Genomic DNA, 19623 nt, shown 5'->3' on the forward strand with positions numbered 1-19623 from the left:
AGCCACAACCACAAACCTAACAAATGCAGACATGCACATATTCTGGCTCACACAAAAAAAAAAAAAATACAATGTACAGTAGAAGATATTCAGTAGTTCAAACCCAAACTACACGTTTTCTCCCTTTCAGTGTAATCACCCTGGAGCTAAAAATTGTGACAAATACTCTCTGCAGCCATTAAAAAAAAAAAAAAAAAAAAAAACTTTTACCCAGTGACCCAAATGTGATTCGGGATTCGAACCGCTGACCTCGGAGCAGTGAGGCAAGCTGTGATAACCGCTTGCTGAACCATGCCTTTGTAGTGCTGGACAAAATAAATATTGTTTATCTCGGGTTTTGCACTTAATTCTTCCTTCTTTCCCTCGTCTGTCTGTCTATCTATCTTTTTGTCTGTCTGTCTGATTTCTTTGTGCGCGCCCTCGTGTACTGTACTGCACAGTAGAGTATCTGTTTGCTGTCTCGTGCGCGTGCCAGTGTCACCTTTAATTCCTCCAGAAGTTTCAGCCATTTTTTAAGAGGGGGGGGGGGGGGGGGGGAGGCTGGCTGTTTGTTTTCGCCAAAGCGAGAGGCTGGCTGTTCTCGAGTCAATGTGGAGCTGCACCTTCCGGCGAACATACGGTTGGTGTCAAGCGGAAAGAAACGATCCCAGATCAGTGTCTCACTCGTGTCACGCCCCCCCGCCCCCCTCATTCTCGCTCATCTCGCTCATCTCGCTTGTAGGTGAGCGCTGGCCTCGCGATAGCCGCCCACTGCTATCAAAGACCCGTTCGAGAAGTGGATGCTGACAGCCAGGCGCGCGGTGCAGTCAGTTAGTCAGTCAGTCAGTCATCATGCAAAGGTTATTACGCTGGATCCGCTCCATCGAGCCTCTGAGGAAGCCGCTCCTCTACGACTGCAACGTTGAAGACGTGTAGCAAACACACGCAAGGCAACAGCGGGCATTTTTCGGAGAGGAATAGAAGCAGGTGTGAACCAATGGAGGTCAGCTCGGCGTTTCTTCGATCCTCAGTGTGCGGGCTGGCTCCTCTCGGCAGAAAAGTGGCTTGATGAGTGTCCAAAGTAACAGTGGAAGTGGTGGTGGAAGTTTGGAGGCGACGCCATCTTGGTCGCAGCTCTCCTCCTCCCCAACGATTTCTCAACAACATATAACGGCGACCACAAAGCTCAAAGAAGGTACGCGCAGCTCGACAAGTGCTTGGACGGGTGTCTTTCTCCGCCAAAGATGTGCTTTCGGCAGAGAGGCGACGTGTTATTCGAGCAATGTCACGCTAACATTGATTGTTGAAGTGAAAATGGATGTCAAGTTCACTGATGTTCCGCGTATTGGAAGCCAAACGTCAGCTGTCACTTGTGTTGACGGCTAGTCCAAGTAGCTTCGAGCTATCATGTCTGCACAAAGGCAGCGAGCGCTATCTTGCATTTCGCCTTTTGTCTTTGACTTACGAGCGTCTTCATTGCCATATTTATTGGCATTCCCGGCATAGTTGTCGACGTGAGTTGGCCGGATGCGTTTATATCGAAACTACTTGGCGTGTGCACCGCAACGACCGTGTAGGTAGGTAGGACATTTGACATTTGAGTTTTCATCTTCGACATGCCTGTCAGTGGCATGAACTGTGCAGTTTTAGAGTGGCCAAATGGATTTGTCGGTTTCTCAATATTTCAAATATAACATTGTTTTGTTTTTAAATCGACCTTTGGAATTAACAGTCCTTTAAATTGCATTATCGGTAAACGCTTAAATATTTGGATCTAACGTGTATCCTGCAAATATTTGTGATCGGAAGTAGCCCATCCACCCATCCACCGTCCTTTGTCCTCAAATAACCTCGCACAGGCCATGTACGCCTGGTGCTTCGTTGCTTGAGGGTTTCATAATGTCCATTATTCCTTTTAGAGCATGCCCCTGTGCCAAAAGCTATGTAATGATGACAGCCAGATAGTATCCAATAAAGAAGCTTGCAGCCTGCAGCACCAATAGGCAGTTGGGTGCAAAACAAAAAAAAAAAAAAAAAAAACACACACACCCACCTTAGATTCCTTCCCTGGAAAAAGAAATGTCACAAATCAAGGAAGGCTCTTTACATACTGTAGTGGTTGTGCAGCCTATGTGACAGGTTCATTTTATTTGGTTGAAATTAGCCTCTTACTCTTGCTGTTTTATGGCGTCTACTGTCTTCTTTTAAAAGACCAGTGTCATATCCCAATGTCATTATTGCATCTTTTAATAAGCCACCTTTAGTCTAGCCTTTATTTCATCCTCTTTTCATTTTGCAGGTATATTGTCGCCCCATTCCGCCCAGCCTTCTGTAAGTCGTGCACTGTTGTTTTGTTTTGACACGCGTAACATTACGATTGCCCTTGCTTGCACCTAGGCCCCATGGAGGAGCTGCATAGCTTGGACCCCCGGAGACAGGAGCTTCTAGAGGCCAGGTTCACGGGAGCTGTCAGTGGCAACACAGTAGGCAGCACCGGGAGCATGAGTGGAGGTGCCAAGGTAACCACAGAAAGTTTTGTTTTGCTGCATCACACAGTAGACGCAAGGGCAGACGCATACTATATCTCACCCATATTGAGGATGATCTTTGTTTTGCTGTTGTTCACATGTTTGCTTCTTTTCCTGAATGGATCTTTGCGCCTGTGCGCAGGGTCTGGCTAACGAGTCGTCCAACCACAGTTACGGAAGTCTCGGCTCGTCCAGCGACAAGGAGTCTGAGGTAGCTTACATGCATTGTCACTATGTTTCGAGTACCGTTTAGATTTCAGGTAGCACCGGTCCCGACGTACGAGGACGAGATTAAATCAATAAATGATCCTTTTATTTGGCAGCGGTTATGTTTTTCAATTGCATCCACATTTGCAGTTGGAATCAAATCCAAAAGAAATTTGGTTGCGCAACTTCTGCCCTTCCACATGCACTGTGCTGTACATTACGAATAATTACAGATTGTAATGTAGTATATGCACATCTGAAGGTCAATACTTTTTCCACCTCCCCTTTGTTGGTCATCAATGTGCGTCTTCAGACTGTAGTTCAACATAAACAAACAAACAAATGGACCCATCACAGGTAAGTCTTACCTGAGATGATTAGCCACAGAAGTAAAAAAAAATCGGTGGGGCTGATTATAGGGAACTACACGGTCTCGGTTATTTTTGTCTTCGACCCACTTGTTTCTCTGTCTCTCCCACTACCTGCACATTTTCCTCTCTTCTCCATGTAGAATTCTGATATGAAAAGAGGGAGCTCCCCTGCCTACTCAGTATGTACTCTCTTTTCCTGTTGAAAGCCGCCACAGGAGCTTTGTTAGGTAAAACTCAGGGGACCTAAGCGTTTTCTCTCCCCTGTTCCGTGTCGACTTACAGACCCCAGAGAAGAAGCACTCGGAATCATCCAGAGGGAGGAAAAGGAAAGCTGACACCTATTCAGAGAGCAGTCAAGGTTAGGAAACATGCGCATGTCACAGGATTTTTTTTTCGAAGCCTTTTCGTATTTGTGATGGTCTTTTTTTTCCGATTCATCATCCAGGGAAGTCTTCGACTCGTGCACCCAAGATAAGCGACTACTTTGACGTGAGGCTTGCTTTAGCGTTCGTCGCTCTAAAAGATGATCTGGAGTTTCAATGGCAATTCATTATTTCCCCTATTCCTGCAAAGTTCCAGGGTGGAAGTGGCTCCAGTCCTGTTCGAGGCCTGCCATCGGCTCGCCGCTCTCCGCAGAGCTCACACTCGGCGCCTGGCTCAATTGTAAGTCGTATACAAAAGCCGTTTTCCGCCGTTTAATAACGACCGTGCTTGTCTTTGCAGATCCGCCAGAACAGCTCCTCCCCCACCAGTTTGTGTTTTGGGGAACACAATAGCAGATCCTGTAAATTTGTCCAGGTATTCTGAAGCATTGTCATCTCGCAAGACACACATAATAGGTAGTCATTAAACCAAATTGGTAGCGAGTCAGTCACTTTCATTTATTGTCCACAATGGGAAAATGTGCCAAATACGGAAAGAGAAGAGATCGTCAACATTGTCCTTTTTTTATTTTTTCTGTCCATTTTAGACGGAGTTAACAGGACTGAAACTTGCAGCTCTTGAGAGCAACAAGAGTCTGGACCTGGAGAAAAAAGAGGGACGAATAGATGATCTTCTCAGGGTGGGTGGAATATCAACACCCACAGTTACCAACATACATAATATGGACTTTTTTTTACACAGTTCTTTTAATAGTGGTTAGAACCCCGCATTCTTTAGCGTGCCAAGACAATTTAGACTGTTCTAGGTACTTTGCGAGAATGAGTTTGAGAGCTTCCTATCCCAGCATGAGAAGATTACACAAGGTCTTCCCAGACGAGAGGAAGAAGCTGTTCAATCTCATCTTTTCTTTTTCACTTTCTAAAGGATTGGTTTTCTCAACACTATCAACTCAGTGTTTTATTTCTGTTTAATCCAACATGCAGAAACCTTGTTAAACTTGTCACCATCCTCTTATTCCCACACAGGCTAACTGTGACCTGCGGAGGCAGATCGATGAGCAACAAAAACTCCTTGAGAAATACAAGGAAAGGCTCAACAAGTGCATCACGATGAGCAAGAAACTTCTCATCGAGAAGGTACATTTCTTGACATGCGTTCACAGCCACATCCTCTGCTAGCCCGGCTAGCTCAGTCGGTAGAGCAGGAGACTCTTCACCTCAGGTTTGCGGGTAACGAAATATCGTGTGGAAGTCAATCATCTTCCTCATGGGTGACCACACCTATGCACCAAAACATGATATAGTCGCTGTCAAGCTCACCATTTTTATTTCCATTTCTTTTTGGACAGAGCACCCAGGAGAAGCAGTCATGCCGTGAGAAGAGCATGCAGGACCGCCTACGTCTCGGCCATTTCACCACTGTGAGACACGGAGCGTCCTACACGGAGCAGTGGACCGACGGATATGCATTCCAAAACCTGATCAAGTGAGACCCTGTCGACACTTGCGTAAAGATGACCGTTTATCTGCATTGACAAACGCAAAACAAAACAAATGCATGGCTGGGCTACAGGCAACAAGAAGGTATCAACCAGCAGAGAGAGGATATCGAGCGACAGCGAAAGCTGCTCGCCAAGAGGAAGCCTCCCAACCCCGCCTCTCCCTCCCTCTCTGTGGCCTCAGCCTCCGAACCCAAGCAGAGAAAAACCAAGGTGGTCAACGGCAATGATTCAGACCCTTTCCTCAAGCCATCCCTGCCCCAGCTGTAAGTTAAGCGGGAAGCAACATTGACCCTGGTCTACCATGGCCATGTTACATTCTCTCTCTCTCTCTCTCTCTCTCTCTCTCTCTCTCTCTCTCTTTTTTTTTTCTTCTTTTCTTTCAGATTGACCCTTGCTGAGTACCATGAGCAGGAAGAAATATTCAAGCTCCGCCTTGGACATCTGAAGAAGGCCAGTAGCAAAGCACATCATGCAGTGTTCCCCCTTTTCCCCAGCACCCAAATGTCTTGCTAAATGTCACTAATTAGGGCCCCAACCCCTTTTCCCCAGCACCCAAATGTCTTGCTAAATTTCACTCATTCGGTACCCAACAAAGGTCGTATTGGTTAGAAGTTGTGCGTTCTTTGCAGGAGGAGGCCGAGATACAAGCGGAGCTTGAGCGTTTGGAGCGTGTCAGGAACCTCCATATCAGAGAGCTGAAAAGGATAAACAACGAAGACAGCTCAGCGTAAGTCCAGACTCCTCCAGTTGGTGGTGCTGAAGGCTGTCAAAAGAACTTTGAAATGATCATGTAGTTGGCTTACAGAGTCTGTCTCTTGCACGCACGCACGCATGCAGGTTTAAAGACCATCCCACTCTGAACGAAAGGTACCTGTTGCTGCACTTGCTGGGCAGGGGCGGCTTCAGTGAAGTCTACAAGGTGAAGTCTTAAAAGTGTCTCTTTGCCAAGCGTACGTATTGTCATACAAATGCGTGTTTTCCTTGTTGCCCGACAGGCTTTTGACTTGTTTGAGCAGCGCTACGCAGCTGTTAAAATCCACCAGCTCAACAAGAACTGGAGGGAGGAGAAAAAAGAGAACTACCACAAGTAGGCTCCTTCTGAATGCAACCACACGCACGCTTGAATCCAAAACAAAATGCTCTTTGTCATCTTTGCCCCTCCAGGCATGCATGCAGAGAGTACCGGATACACAAACAGCTGGACCATCCCAGAATAGTCAAACTATACGACTATTTCTCCCTGGATACTGACACGTGAGTCATTTGTCTCAGCTGTTTGGCCACTGACTGACTTCACCCCACCTTGAGGTTGTCGAAGGATTTTAGGACTATTTGTAAATCGATACGAACAGTGACACCTTGACTATCTTTCAGTAGTTGTTCAAATTCATTTGTGTAAAGTAAATGTAATGTGGGAAACACTGCACCTGTCATGTTTTGTTCCACAGAGATGATGTCATTGAATTAATGACATCACAGCCAATCGCAAAATGTGCATAAAATGCAAAATGTCAGTCAGTCAGTCAGTCAGGTCTGCTAAGAAGCCATTATTAGGACAACAACATGAACCAGATGTTTGGGTGTTTTGCCTCAAGGTTTAGGACACACAGTGGTAGTCCTCATCAGAGCAAACATGACAGACTACATGCCTGTTATCTCTTTTGGAACGAGTGAATCGTGACAATATTCACAGAAAGGTCTGACTCGTATCTATCTACAAGTACAATGTCAAATCTCAATGCCAAGAGTCCCTCGTACTGATTTCTGTATACGACTTATTGCTTGCGTTCTTTTCGACCGATAGTTTTGTCTCCTCCTCTGTTCTCTTGCCATCCCATCAGGTTCTGTACAGTTCTGGAGTTCTGCGAAGGCAACGACTTGGATTTCTACCTGAAGCAAAACAAACTGATGTCAGAGAAGGAGGCTCGCTCCATTGTCATGCAGATTGTCAGCGCTCTGCGCTACCTCAATGAGATTAAACCTCCCATCATTCACTACGACCTTAAGCCTGGTGAGTTGACTTTGAGAAATGGGAGTAAGATGACTTCAAGGAGACTGATGACCTTTGTTTGGTTCACCATTTCAAACAATACCTATGTACTGTAAATATACTGTGAATTAGTTTTTCCATTCCAACGACATTGTTTGCAGGTAACATATTATTAGTGGATGGAACTGCTTGTGGTGAAATCAAAATCACAGACTTTGGCCTGTCAAAGATTATGGATGACGATAATTACGGCGTGGACGGCATGGACCTCACATCTCAGGGAGCGGGCACCTACTGGTACAACTCGCAAACTCTGCTTCTATTGCATCAAGGTCGGTCCAATGGGGATAATAATGTTTGCCCAGGTACCTCCCTCCGGAATGTTTTGTGGTGGGGAAGGAGCCACCCAAAATTTCCAACAAGGTGGATGTATGGTCTGTGGGAGTCATCTTCTTCCAGTGCCTCTATGGGCGCAAGGTAAAGTTGAAATGGGCAGAGCCAGCTCTGTATATAAAACAAGGACAACTGAATGTTCTTGAGACCTGATCTATCTATATAGGATCTTTTGATTTTCTTTTACCAGCCATTTGGCCACAACCAATCTCAGCAGGACATCCTCCAGGAAAACACCATCCTCAAAGCCACTGAGGTCCAGTTCCCTGCTAAACCACAGGCCAGCACAGAGGCCAAGGTACCAAACACTCACTGCTGGCCACTGCAGTCCAATGAAGCAGAAAAATGTCAACGTTATAAATGTGTTCCATTTGGACTCGGTCGGCAGGCGTTTATCCGCCGCTGTCTGGCCTACCGCAAAGAGGACAGGTTCGATGTGCACCAGCTGTGCTCCGATTCCTACCTTCTTCCTCACATGAGACGCTCCAACTCCTCCGGCTCGCTGCAGCCCGCCGCCGCCTCTTCGCTCGCCACCTACTGATCGGCTCTCGTCCGGCCACTTCTAGGACAGAATTGAAGGCAATAGATCGTCGTTTGTGGATATTTCTTCTTTAACCGGAGATCTTCCCGAATGGATCGATCAACAAAAGAGCCTAATCGTAGCAAGGTGACAAGGACACGATGGGCTGTTGTGCGCTGCCTTTAACTACGAAAGAGGAGAATCGAGTCAAAATCCAGATGGGGCTTTCACAGGCTATATTTAATAACCCCTTATGAGACTTTTGAACAGCTTGTAGATGCCCTGTTAATCCACGACGCTCAACATGGGGTTGAGGGGAACTTCATCAGAAAGACTACTGCTGCCAAGGACAATGACTTGGAGAAGTTCATCTATTTGTTGACATCAAGTACGATCCATCTAATTGTTAGGGGGGGTTAATCCAGATAACCAAAAAAAAAAAAGAAGAAGAAATCTGGTGTTCATTTGCACTTCCTATCCAGACTGTGTTCCTCTGGCGCCGCAGGTTTGCAGCAATGCGCAGATTAGAACCGAATTGTTGCTGTCTCCGAAAAATCACGCACCAGCCCGGGCTTAGCTGGAGCGAACTGAGGACCGGCGCTGCCGGCCCCGCTCGCAAGTGGCTTCCCATCGTCTCACATGGTTTTCCTTCAGGAAGCTCAACCCTTTGCTGCTACAACTGTTGCTTTTAGTAAGTAATGCGTGAATGGCTTTGGCCTCTATTAAGTCCAAACTTGAACCGTTTTCCCATTTTTGGTCATGTGGATTATTGTTTAGCTTCCAGCTGACGTCAAAGGAACTGAATTTGAATAACCAGATTTTCTCGTAGTTAACATACAGGTGATGATAGTCCAGAAAACGGCCATTGCGAGAACGGATTCCGTTGTCAGCATGGCCAAGTGACGTCGACTTACTCAACCAAACACATTCAAACACCTTGGTCGTATTGTAGAAGTCTTAGCAGCATGTCACAGAACACAACTGCAGGGTTTCTACTCACTAACTACAGTGCTATCAAGAAAAAAAAGGTAAAGGTGTGTTTAATTTGTGATTGGATGAGTAGGTCATGACATATTTCTGCAGGTGCAAAATAAAATATTGAGAAAATAGTAGAGTAGATTTTTGGGGGGCATGTTACATTCAAGCTGGGGAAACAGTTACTGTTTATTTTCACGGTAAAAAAGAAAAAAAAGGCGGGCGGGCGGGCGACTGACCACTGCTTGTTCTCATTTCATCAACAGTAAGTTATCTCTATTTTTGTTACGTTTGACGATAGACTTGCCTATTTTGTATTTCCACATACTTGAAACTAAGAGTTGGAGTAGTCCCATCACCTGTTGCGTAAGTGTTGAAAACACGTGATGGGCGAGTTAATAGGACTTGAAGCTCTCAACGGTCATTGCGGCGGGCTAACAACTTTTGATTAGTATCTTCAACCCGTATTGTGTCAACTTTAATTGTGTGATATTTTCAATTTTCAACCATGACTAATCAAAGCTAAGGCCCGAAAGAAAGTCTTATTTTCAAAAAAGTCTGTTTGACTGATTGAAAGTAATTCATTCAAATGCTCAACAAGTGGTTTTCATGAGCCTGGGAACTCTTGACATGATGTCTAAGTAATTTAGCACCAGGGGGGGGGAGAAAGTTTGTCAGAGAGCCAGCGGGGGTTGATAAATATCTTTTTTTTTTTTGTCATTTCATCTGATGAAAAATGAGCTCTTTGCTTTTCTGTCTAATCGGAACCACCTGGAATGTTCTGACAAGAATAGTGGAAAACAGGTCAAGGTAAAGCAGATCTATATTTTATTTCCATCGCTATTAAATATAAATGTAATACTTGTGATAAATGATACTCACATCTTAACATAATGTATTACGATATGTTGTCTCCTGAAAACATTTACACGTTATCGGGACCTTTGTGGAACACACCAATGTGTTTAAGAAGCAGAACACAGCCATCAAACAAGACATGCAGCAGATATTCACATTATAAAATGGTGACTAACATGAAACACATGTTCACAACTGCTTTTTTTTTTCCCACAGGGCTGACAGTAGGAAATGATAGAAAGGTTCTCTGGCTATATTACTTAAATAAAAGACCACATGTCCACCGTTGTGCTTTTATTACACAATGGTACAGCATGACTTTCTGTAGCATTTGCTAAGTGACGCTGCATGTTAAATTAGAAGCGACAAGATTCAGAAGCAGGCTATTAGTAGATGGATAACAAATGCTATAGATGGCTTCAACCAAATAAGAAACATACCTCAGGCTAAAAGCAACAAAAGACATTCATCATATTGTATCTCGTATTGTTTTCTTAACAGGTAAAACATAAAATTATATATATATGTTACAGCCCACAGAAATAGAATTCATGTGGTGAAATAAGGAGCGAGATCTAGCGTTACGCTGCCACCCAGAAGACTGACACGCCACTTTCTGCACGGTGGCTGACCCGGTTGACTCGTCCTCGGACGCAGTCCAGTGTGAAGAACACGGTTGTGCCATTATGTACCTGGAAGGATGCCCTCAGGCTCAAACTGGCCCACTGACTACCATCAGGCATTTGTCCTCCTACCTGTTGGGCCAGGGGGATGGGTCGTGCACCCTTTGCCTCCAAGCCTGCTCCAGGCCTCTCCAGGTCATTTAGTCTGAGTAGAGTCACCTTGAGCAGGCTGCAAGAGTGAATCAGTTTCAGGTCCAGAGCGACACTGGCAGTACCGCTCTCCCTGAAGACAAAATCTCGGCTGGGTTTAGCGGAGCCCTCCCCTGACAGGCCCATTTGGAACACCTGCGAACTAGTCCGGTGGAAGGACAGAGGCTTGTTTCGGACGGCACCCGAGCGAAGGCCGCTTTGAGCTACGGCGGCGTAGATCGAGGCGGAGATCGCAGCAGGAACCCAAACCAAGCTGAGGCCACTAATGCCTGTGTTGTCGCTAAAGAAGCGGACGTTGCACTGAGCAGGAGACAGAATCTCAAAGGCCAGTACGTCTCCAGAGCCAACTTGAGTCGCTCCGGAGAGAGAGATGGACGTGTCGCGATAGTTAACCCCGGATTTGAAGGCCCGGCAAAGCTCCACGACGGTAGCGTTCCGACTGAGGTACGCCAACATTTGGAAACCCTCGCTCACGCATGCCTGTCCCATAGAGTATAAGGCCTGCTGAAAGACAAAGCGGACGGTACCGCTTTCCGCAAAACGTATCCCGCGACCGTCATGAGTCAGAAGCACCACGTAGGGGTCCGAAGTCGTGCTGATACGAAAGACGGGACGATGGTTTGTGTTGTAGTGAGCCGCCGACAGCGCGGCGGCCGCCGTCATGGCAACGGCACCGGTGTCGTGGGACAGCCACATGAGGCTTAGAGAAGAAGCTGAGCGGTCATAAAGCCGCAGACCTTCGTTGCTCTGGTTGCAATTGCGGTTAGCGCTCCAAAGAGAAGTGGAGATCACGTGACCCGGGGCGACCTCCGCTACCGAGCTGACGCTGACACCCTGGAAAGACCTGACTTCCTGTTGCTCGATTCTGACGCCGCTGAGGTATTGACTTTGAGAACCGTCGCTGGTGTTCACACGCAAAGACACCTGAAGAAAACTACGGCAGCCGTGATTCACAGAGAGACTCTGCTCCAGCCATACCAGCCCGTGCTTCTTCATCACCAGCCGTCCGTCCTCGGCCGACGCCAGGCTTGAATGCTGCCCCGCCTGGATGCCAAGTTGCACACCTGGCGAGGCCAGGTTCACCCTGTGGCCTTTGGTGTCAGGGAGACTGGCATCTCCGGTCCAGGACAGGGAGAGGACACTGTCACCGACAGAAGGTCCAGAGCAGACGGTGTCTGCTCTAAACGTACACGGTGATCTCACTGGTTGTCCTTCGCACTCGCCGCAGGCCTGACACTCATCCATCTCCGAGTTGTAGAAATAGTCGTGGCCACACATGCCGGCTCTGGCATCTCGCTCTGTCATTCCCTGACATCTAAATCCGCCTGGGAAGAAGACATTGAGCAAACAAGATGAATCAGGATCTCTTCCTTTTGGAAAACTAATACCATTTTTGCCTTACACGCTTTCATATACTATGTTGTACAATTATTTACTGCAAAACTATCTCAAGTGGCTACTAAAGTACCTCTCTCTCTTGACATCTTTTTCTCTTCAAAAAAAGTCAAACGATATGTATTGTGGAATTCAATTGCCCTAGCAGTACTTCTATCCAGTTCTTGCGTTGAACTTTGTGCCTGTCATTAGTCAGCCTTACCTGGTGTGTTGACACATTGACGTTCATCCGCACAAAGGTCAGCAAGTTCAAGGCATTCATCTCTGTCCTGCAACCACAATTGTACACTTGGCTGTTGAACCCAAATGAACCCATGATGATGATTTTTTTTTTTTTTTTGTTCCGACCCACTGAACGGTTTCTGAACAGACAAAACGACGACCGCTTCGATCTAACCTGACAGATTCTGTCAGTGTGGACTGAACACTGGGCAACCAGGAAGAAGCCGGCTGGACAGACGGTACATTTTTCACAGCGTGGATGACCGCTCCTGAAGTCACAGTATTCCTCAGGGTCACATCTCCCACAGGTCGCAAGGGAATGGCCCACCTGGTGGGCATCGGTCCAAACTAACCATTACTGCGTAGACTTCACATTGCCGTTTATTCGAATGAATCTTCAGTACCTCCATGACACTGGCTTCCATGTCCACCTTATGCAACGAGAGAGCCTGTTGAACTCGATGCGGCCCGCTCGGCTCACTCAAAATTTCCCTGTGGCTGTCCAGCTCCTCCTGCAGGTTCTGCATGGACATTTGCTTGATGGTGTCCAATAGCATGCTGTACTGCGCCTTGACCTTGAACACAGGAACAAATCAAGCCAGGAGAACTCATTTCATTCAGATGCGCCTCCATGAACATCTCACTTGCTCGATGTAGTCCTGCATTTTCCTTTGTTGCGCCAGTATGTCTCTCTGCTGGTGGAGCAGCTCCCCCTGTTGCTCGCCGAGGAGCCGATGCATCACTTTGACCTCTTCTTGCTGACCCTTTAAGGCTTCGACGAGCTTCTCTTGGTCCTTGGACATCTGCAGCTGCAGGATGACGGCGTCGTCGGAAGGAACGTCATTGCTCCCTGTGGCAGAGGAGGGACAAGTCCATGTGAAATCACCAGCCACAGCAAGACCGACCACTTCGGATTCTCACAAAGCCTTTCCGGATGCTTTCTCAACTTCTTTGTCCGTTCCTCACTGTGCTAGAACGCATACACTGGATTCATTTTCTGTGTGAGCGTGTTCACTTTTAGGGATTTACCGGTATTTGTCTCAAGGTGTGACCGAGTTGAGTTGAGCTGAGCTGAGCTGAGCTGAGCTGCAGGCCGCACCCCTCTCTGGCTGAGCTGCCTCAGGTTAGGGTGTGTCTTCCTGCCTGCCTGCCTGCCTGCCTGCCTGGAGGCAGCTGATTAAGTGCACCAGGTGGAGATGTTGGACAAATCAGTGTGGTTTGGAGGCACTCGCAGACAGGAAGGACATTGAGGAGCAAGCAGTGTGTGTAACAAAGGGAAAAGCTGCATGTGAGGAAAAGAGACTGCAGGACAAAGGCTTGCAAAGACACAAGAAGGAGCCGGTGAGCGTTTGGACATTTGCAGAAAAATAATGTGATGAATACGTTCAAATGTGTTTGTGATTAATCGTGGGAAAACTTGAAGATTGAATATTGTATTTTTCATATGATTCGGGTGAAATGCAGTTAATAACGTGGTGCGTTTAAAAGGTATTTGAGCTAGAGGTCATCGATTTGGGTGCGTGTATTTACAGGGGTTAAAAGTGCTTTAAAACTGGATTTGTAAATATAATGTATGTATTTCGGTTATTTGGGGTACTTTCTACTTATATTGAAGTTGGTTTCTAATAGATAAAAAAAAAAGTATTTGATTTGGGGTTACATTTTGACCACCTATATTTCTGGTTGTGTTTAAAGGTTTTTCACCTATGTGGTTTGGACCACTCTGAAAAATAAAGGAAGGAAAGAAAGAAAGAAAAGCAGTCCGAATCTTGTACATTTGAGTGAATTCCATTCGAATCTTCGAAGCTTGCAAGCCTCCTTATCAAGTGGGGGAACTGCAGTTTAACCTCTCAAGAGTGAGGTCCACTTGACAGATGTGTACTGGATTTTTGCGTTGATTTAAAAAAAAAAAACCTTTTCAGGTACATATAAAAGGCTATTTTTTTTTCATCCTTATCCTTACCCTTGCTCTTGTTCTTCCTTCAAGCTACCTAACCTAAGTAAAAAAAATAAATAATAATAAACAAGGACAAAATATAATTAAATAAAATCGATCCATTTAATATTCTGTTAATTGTCAGTTAATCAATTAATTGTTGCACCCCAATAAACACATTGTGCCAATACAACATTGTTGTTATACAGTCAAACCTCGGTTTTCGACCACAATCCGTTCCAGAAGGCGGCTCGAGAAGCGAATCAGTCGAATTCCGAATCTGTTTTCCCCACTACAAATAATGGAGACTTAAAAAAACAACAACGCATGTTTGAAGCATTTTTTTTCATTTGCGCATCATTTGCCCGATCGCGCAACTGCAGCGCACCGCCGACCGCACAACTGCACCGCGCTGGTCGCATTATTGTGACAGAGCCATCGCTGAAATTTAGAAAATATTTTTAAAATCCTGATGTACTTTCCAAAATTGAAGTGGACCTCAGTGCGCAGGGAGCTTCATTTGGTCCGATCGCGCAACCGCAGGGCGCTGGGCTCTCACTGTCGCATTGCTTTAAGAGCGTCTTTGTGCTTTAGGATGGATGGCTTTACTGCTCCCACTTGTTTTCTTTGATTAGGGGTTAATCCAATCGTCAAAGTAACGAAAATACAATAACTACGGAGTCAGTCGGCATCCAGGCCGCGCGGTCGGGTTTTCTCGGGTCCTCTCGGCTCATCTCGCGAGGTTCCACCTCCGAATTTTGTTCGACAACTGAAGCAAAAAAAATCTCGAATTTTTCGTTCGAACTCCGATTTGTTCGAGAACCCGGGACGTTCGAAAACCGAGGTTTGACTGTACTCTGACACTGCCAAGCAAACGTAAGCCTATTTTTTTTGTAAAGGAATGCTTTTTTGTTTATTGTTATAGCAGCTTCTGTTCTTCACACCATTAGGATATTTAATGACATTAATAATGGCTTTGATACCAACCTGATTTTATGTCACATGTCAACTGTATCCATGCATCGCCTTCTGAGCGCTCCTCGGTAAATTGTGCTGCTCTGTCTCTTACATGTAGTGGTGAAGAATTCCCTCTGGCGTCTTCTTCCTTTTGTGTATTGCAGCCAACGCACGCGTTTGCTTTGTGGCGCATCTGGAGGTCCAGCTTGCACGTGTTCCCTTTGCATTCCCGGGTGTCAGCGGACGTGGCTTGACGATTGACAGTGGTCGGGCAGGTTCCACCCGCACAACCAGGATGATACACCTCAGCAGTGATTGTTCTCGGGTTGGTCCTTCTCGTAGCATCAGTACCAGATTGTTGCTCAAAGCCTTGATGGCGCGTGTCGTCGGTACGGTGATGAACGTAACGAGCGTCCCGTTGGTTGTAGGCTTCTCCTTGCCTGGGTAGAGTTGAGAGGAGAAGCTGTCGTCTCGAGACTTGAGCGTCTGTTGGCCCTTGTGCTGGGCTCCAGTCCTGGTTAGAGAGACATCCGGGCCCCTGGCACATTTGGGAAGCACATAAAGTTGTGCTCAGTAAAAAAGTCAGACTCGGTAAAACCATAGCAGAGATATGTGCCATGTTGCTAACAGTGCCAAGGGAAATAATCTTCCTTCCAGTTCTTTTATCTTCAAGAAGCAACTGATTTGGCGCTCAAGTGCTCTGAATGGTCTCTGCACGCTTTTGCTCCTTGTGGAGCCAGCGAGCCAGCGAGCTGAGCTGAGCTGCGCTGCATGCGTGGCCCACATGTGGGGGTTCACTGCATCTAATTGGCAACAGCTTTTGCTTCCAGTCTTAAATTAACCCGTAGGTTTCCCGGACGTGCCACTCCGCCGCAAAACATACTGTATGCTTTAGGGCTGTTCTGCTCCAAATTAGCTGGCTATTTTTTTTTTTTTTTTGCTTTTAGAAGAGGAATTTGCCAAAGGTGAAAAATACTGTTTGAAAAGCTAGTGTTTTTAATCAATCTTGTGGTGAAATGTCACAGCAAGTGCTTTTCTTGTAAACGAGCACACATTACAGAAAAGTCATTTCGTCTCCAATAGACCTCACACAAAACCTTTTTGAATGTTTCTCCCTCCTCTCCTGCTCTGTGAAAAACAACAGAACAATGGCGTATAGTAACAAGTACTAATATTATGTACCGCTATCGAGCCTACTCGAGGGTTAAATTTTTCGTCCCATCAACTCGGTTTCATAGCAGCTAGTGTGGAGTAATGAGCAAACGGTGAGAAGCTCCCAACCACACAAAAAGGAAAACATGTTGCTTTAACTGCATACAGGAAACGCTTGGGGACTCCTTTCATGCAGCTAAGACTCACTAAAACACTCTTCAATTCTTGGCTTCGGCATCCGCCACTTTGTTGGTTCATTTGTGCGACCGCAGCAGCAGCAGCAGCAGCAGCAGCAGCAGCAGCAGCAGCAGCAGCGATCTCTTGAAACACAGCTTGGACTTTGGAGGCAGTGTGATTTGATTCATGGATGCTTAGGGCAGGAAAGTGCAAGTGCACTCACTCTATATGCTAAATATCCAAAGGGGGAAAGGGTGAGGCTACTATATGATCAGGTGAAAAATGACAAAACATCCTTGGGATTGAGCTGAAAGGTGACAATGGATTGAAATGTGCCACTTTCATATGGATCTCATCAGCCCAGCGTAAAGTTGAATGGACTCTGTGTTTATAGCGTATGTAAACAAAGTGAGCCAGCCTACCCTCTGGAGTAGGAAACGGTTTCAAGACTGTAAATGGATTGATTAATGGCTGAGGCATATTCAGGCAGGGGCCTACGTTTCATATTTTCGGTTCACATAAACGTGGAAGAAAAGCAAGTGGCTGGCATCGCTGTAAAATGCGTCAAACTTTGCTGTTGCTACTTGACCTTTTGATCCGATTGTGGACGGTGTGATGGATTGTACTATTTCAGTGTATGTTTTCGACATCCTTTTGACAAATACGTATGACTTCGAACATCAAGTCCATAAAAAACTCAATTAGTCAATAGATGTGTAAATATGCATGCATGCATGACTCATTTGTTTCTGTCAGAGGATTTTAGCCAGGCAGTATGATCTGAATTAACTTGAGTTACATTCTTTCTCAAATGATGACCATGTGAGATGAGCTCTATAGCCACGTGGCCCATGGATGAAGTTTTTGAAGTTAGACAAGGTTCCAAGAGGTGATCGGGGCAAATTGCTCACCAATCTGGTATTGATCTGGCAGCCTTTGAGGTAACGGGAAAAAAAAAAAAAAAAACTATCTAGGTTGACACAGTAATGTGAGGTCATCGCATCTGGATTAGACCATGGGTCATGGCCACGGATTCTGTCTGAAGCGTATAAGCCTCTTATTGTATAAGAGTGAGTGGCCGAGAAAAACATTGCAGACAACTGACTGAGGCAATCGCAGCCCAAGGTTTGATTCATTATTGTGCGCATAGGCTAAAGGGGAGGGAGCAGTCCAAAGAATAGGATCAGTCGTCATCATGACACAAATGTCATTGTGGTGAACTCCTCCATGCCATATGCTGTTACTGCACTTTGCCCTCTGCTGGATTTAAAGAAAACTACAAGTCCACCAAAGAAAAAGTTTGTGCTTGAACTTGTATACTAATGTCAAATGAAAAAATCTCTTTATTAACATGAAGTATTTTTTTCAACGAATTGTTTATTACAAAAAGACTGTACATGAATTTCAATGAACACATCCTATGTACAAATTGAGAGAAGACGACAAATATTCGGTTTTCTTCTCGTAAACACTTAAGTTACCAATCTTTTTCCCCCATCATACGAAAGACACACATAGAAAAAAGAAATCGGCATCCAGACGTGATGCCCTGAAATGACGCTATGTGATAAACATTAGAAAGTTCTGCACATTAGTGCTTGACCCATGATTTCTCTATGAAAAAGTATCAATAAATCATTTACGTACAAAGTGTGGATGTAAAAACAAGTGGAATGCAAAGCTAGAAATACATAGAAAAGTCATTTTAGTTCCCCCCCGCGAGTCACCGCATGATGGAAAAGTACAATCGTAAATGAGATGTATTCACAGGAAATGTTTACAAATGTTCATGCGCGTGGATGAATGAATACTGAATCGGCAGCATGTTGTTGGTTTTTTTTTTGGGAGGGGGGGGGTCTTCATTAAAATAGCAAAAGGCATCCCGATTATGTTCATTTTCTGAATAAGCCCCTTTGATAAACAGTGCTCAACATAAATGTGTACACATCCTTTGAAAAGTCAAATTTTCATCAATTTCAGTGATAACGTATTTTTTCTTTTTAGAATATTAAACTCACCATGTGAATTGTTTTCAAATATGTAATTTATTGCAGTCCTTTTTGTGCATTTATATTGACTAATATTGACTATATAACCAATTCATGAGACTAAATTTCAAAGGTGTACTCATTGATGATGACTGCTGTAAATGATTGTATCGTGGCATCAGACAGCAAGCTACCTCAGGCATTTTTCAGCTCTTGGTTCTGAAATTCTATACATCCAACTGGTGGAAAAAAAAGACAGTTTGTTGGTTGTCAATCACGCCACTCCTACAGTAACTACATTCACTGCATTGCAGAGACGATTACAATCAAAATGGCTGATTGTTCTCCCGCTGGAGAAAAACAGACAAACAAGGCGACCTTGTTACATTTCTCTTCTGATTCGAGGTTGTTTGGGTTGATGATCGCGGTTGTTAAGCACCGATGTGATAAAGCACCACACGCACACACACACACACACACACACCAGCAGAAAACAAGTATGTGTGAGATTCGGGACTAGTCCGATGCAGTCGGAGAGAACGACAGGAGCAAATACATGAGCTCACGCACGCACGCACACACATACGCTTGAAGACGAAACAAATTTGCGACAGTGTCTGGACAGCACATTAGCAATATGCAGTGGCGATGACTGACGGTTTCCACGGTACACGTGGAAATTCATGCTCACGTGAAACCAATTAAAATATGTAATCTACTCTTGGCACCACCTCCATTGAAACAAATGGAAATTCACGAGGGGGAAAAAAACAGACAAATGCACTTTACTGTACTGTTAGCATCTCACGTCACACTTTATGTACAAGTTAGAGAGCAGAATATTTTGGGATTCAGTTGAATATTTTTAAAGGGATCCCACAAATATCATCTCAAACATTAGAAAACGTGTATTGTACATTTGAGAAGATTTGTTAACTTATTGTTATTTATTATTTTATCCATTAGTGGCCCGTTTACAGAGGTGGCTAGTATGTCTGTTGTGGGCTTCAATGTGGCTCAGGCTTTTGTGTATTGGGTTCTTCCTGTGCTTTTGTACCTTTTTATCCAGGTTCGTCTTATTTCCTCCCGCTTGAAAAATGCGTGTGCGCTAGGTGCATCTGTCCTTTGATTGAGTGGCCAGTATGGAGCCTTCCACTCGTGGCAAAGGACAAGCTCAGGTTTACTTGCACACGGCAAAAAATAAAAGCGGCAGAAATAAAAGGAGCTTTTGTTTACCGCAGCAGATCTACTAAACCA

General features: G+C 45.3%; 2 protein-coding genes across 7 annotated transcripts; one reads left to right on the plus strand and one right to left on the minus strand.

Moving 5' to 3' along the window:
* The first annotated feature begins 694 nt into the window (after positions 1 to 694).
* LOC125984819 (serine/threonine-protein kinase tousled-like 1-B) lies at positions 695 to 9989 on the plus strand. 6 transcript variants are annotated; one of them, XR_011085612.1, is made up of 23 exons: positions 696 to 1174; positions 2377 to 2498; positions 2650 to 2718; positions 3226 to 3264; positions 3368 to 3443; positions 3531 to 3574; positions 3659 to 3748; positions 3809 to 3883; positions 4056 to 4148; positions 4495 to 4605; positions 4818 to 4954; positions 5042 to 5233; positions 5354 to 5420; positions 5600 to 5697; positions 5808 to 5889; positions 5966 to 6057; positions 6135 to 6224; positions 6812 to 6981; positions 7122 to 7257; positions 7326 to 7437; positions 7544 to 7651; positions 7742 to 8261; positions 8379 to 9989. XR_011085612.1 is itself a non-coding variant. In XM_049747084.2 (23 exons), exons 3-23 carry the CDS (start codon positions 2382 to 2384, stop codon positions 7892 to 7894), a joined length of 2151 nt encoding a protein of 716 aa, XP_049603041.1. In that variant the 5' UTR covers positions 1057 to 1174; positions 2279 to 2310; positions 2377 to 2381; the 3' UTR covers positions 7895 to 9989. The 6 variants fall into 6 exon arrangements, 5 of the variants coding, with proteins under 5 accessions (XP_049603037.2, XP_049603039.1, XP_049603038.2 ...); XM_049747084.2 differs by adding an exon at positions 2279 to 2310 and having other exon boundaries at positions 1057 to 1174; positions 7742 to 9989; XM_049747080.2 differs by having other exon boundaries at positions 695 to 1174; positions 3665 to 3748; positions 7742 to 9989.
* LOC125984817 (uncharacterized) lies at positions 9654 to 15833 on the minus strand. The gene is made up of 6 exons (XM_049747075.2): positions 15080 to 15833; positions 12801 to 13006; positions 12561 to 12731; positions 12332 to 12484; positions 12137 to 12203; positions 9654 to 11864 (listed from the first exon to the last, which is right to left on the minus strand). The coding sequence occupies exons 1-6, from the start codon at positions 15666 to 15668 to the stop codon at positions 10288 to 10290; spliced, it is 2763 nt and encodes a 920-aa protein (XP_049603032.1). The 5' UTR covers positions 15669 to 15833; the 3' UTR covers positions 9654 to 10287.
* Between the last annotated feature and the right edge of the window lie 3790 nt (positions 15834 to 19623).

Source organism: Syngnathus scovelli, chromosome 17 (genome assembly GCF_024217435.2).
Source record: "Syngnathus scovelli strain Florida chromosome 17, RoL_Ssco_1.2, whole genome shotgun sequence".
In the NCBI taxonomy this organism is placed as follows: Eukaryota; Metazoa; Chordata; class Actinopteri; order Syngnathiformes; family Syngnathidae; genus Syngnathus; species Syngnathus scovelli.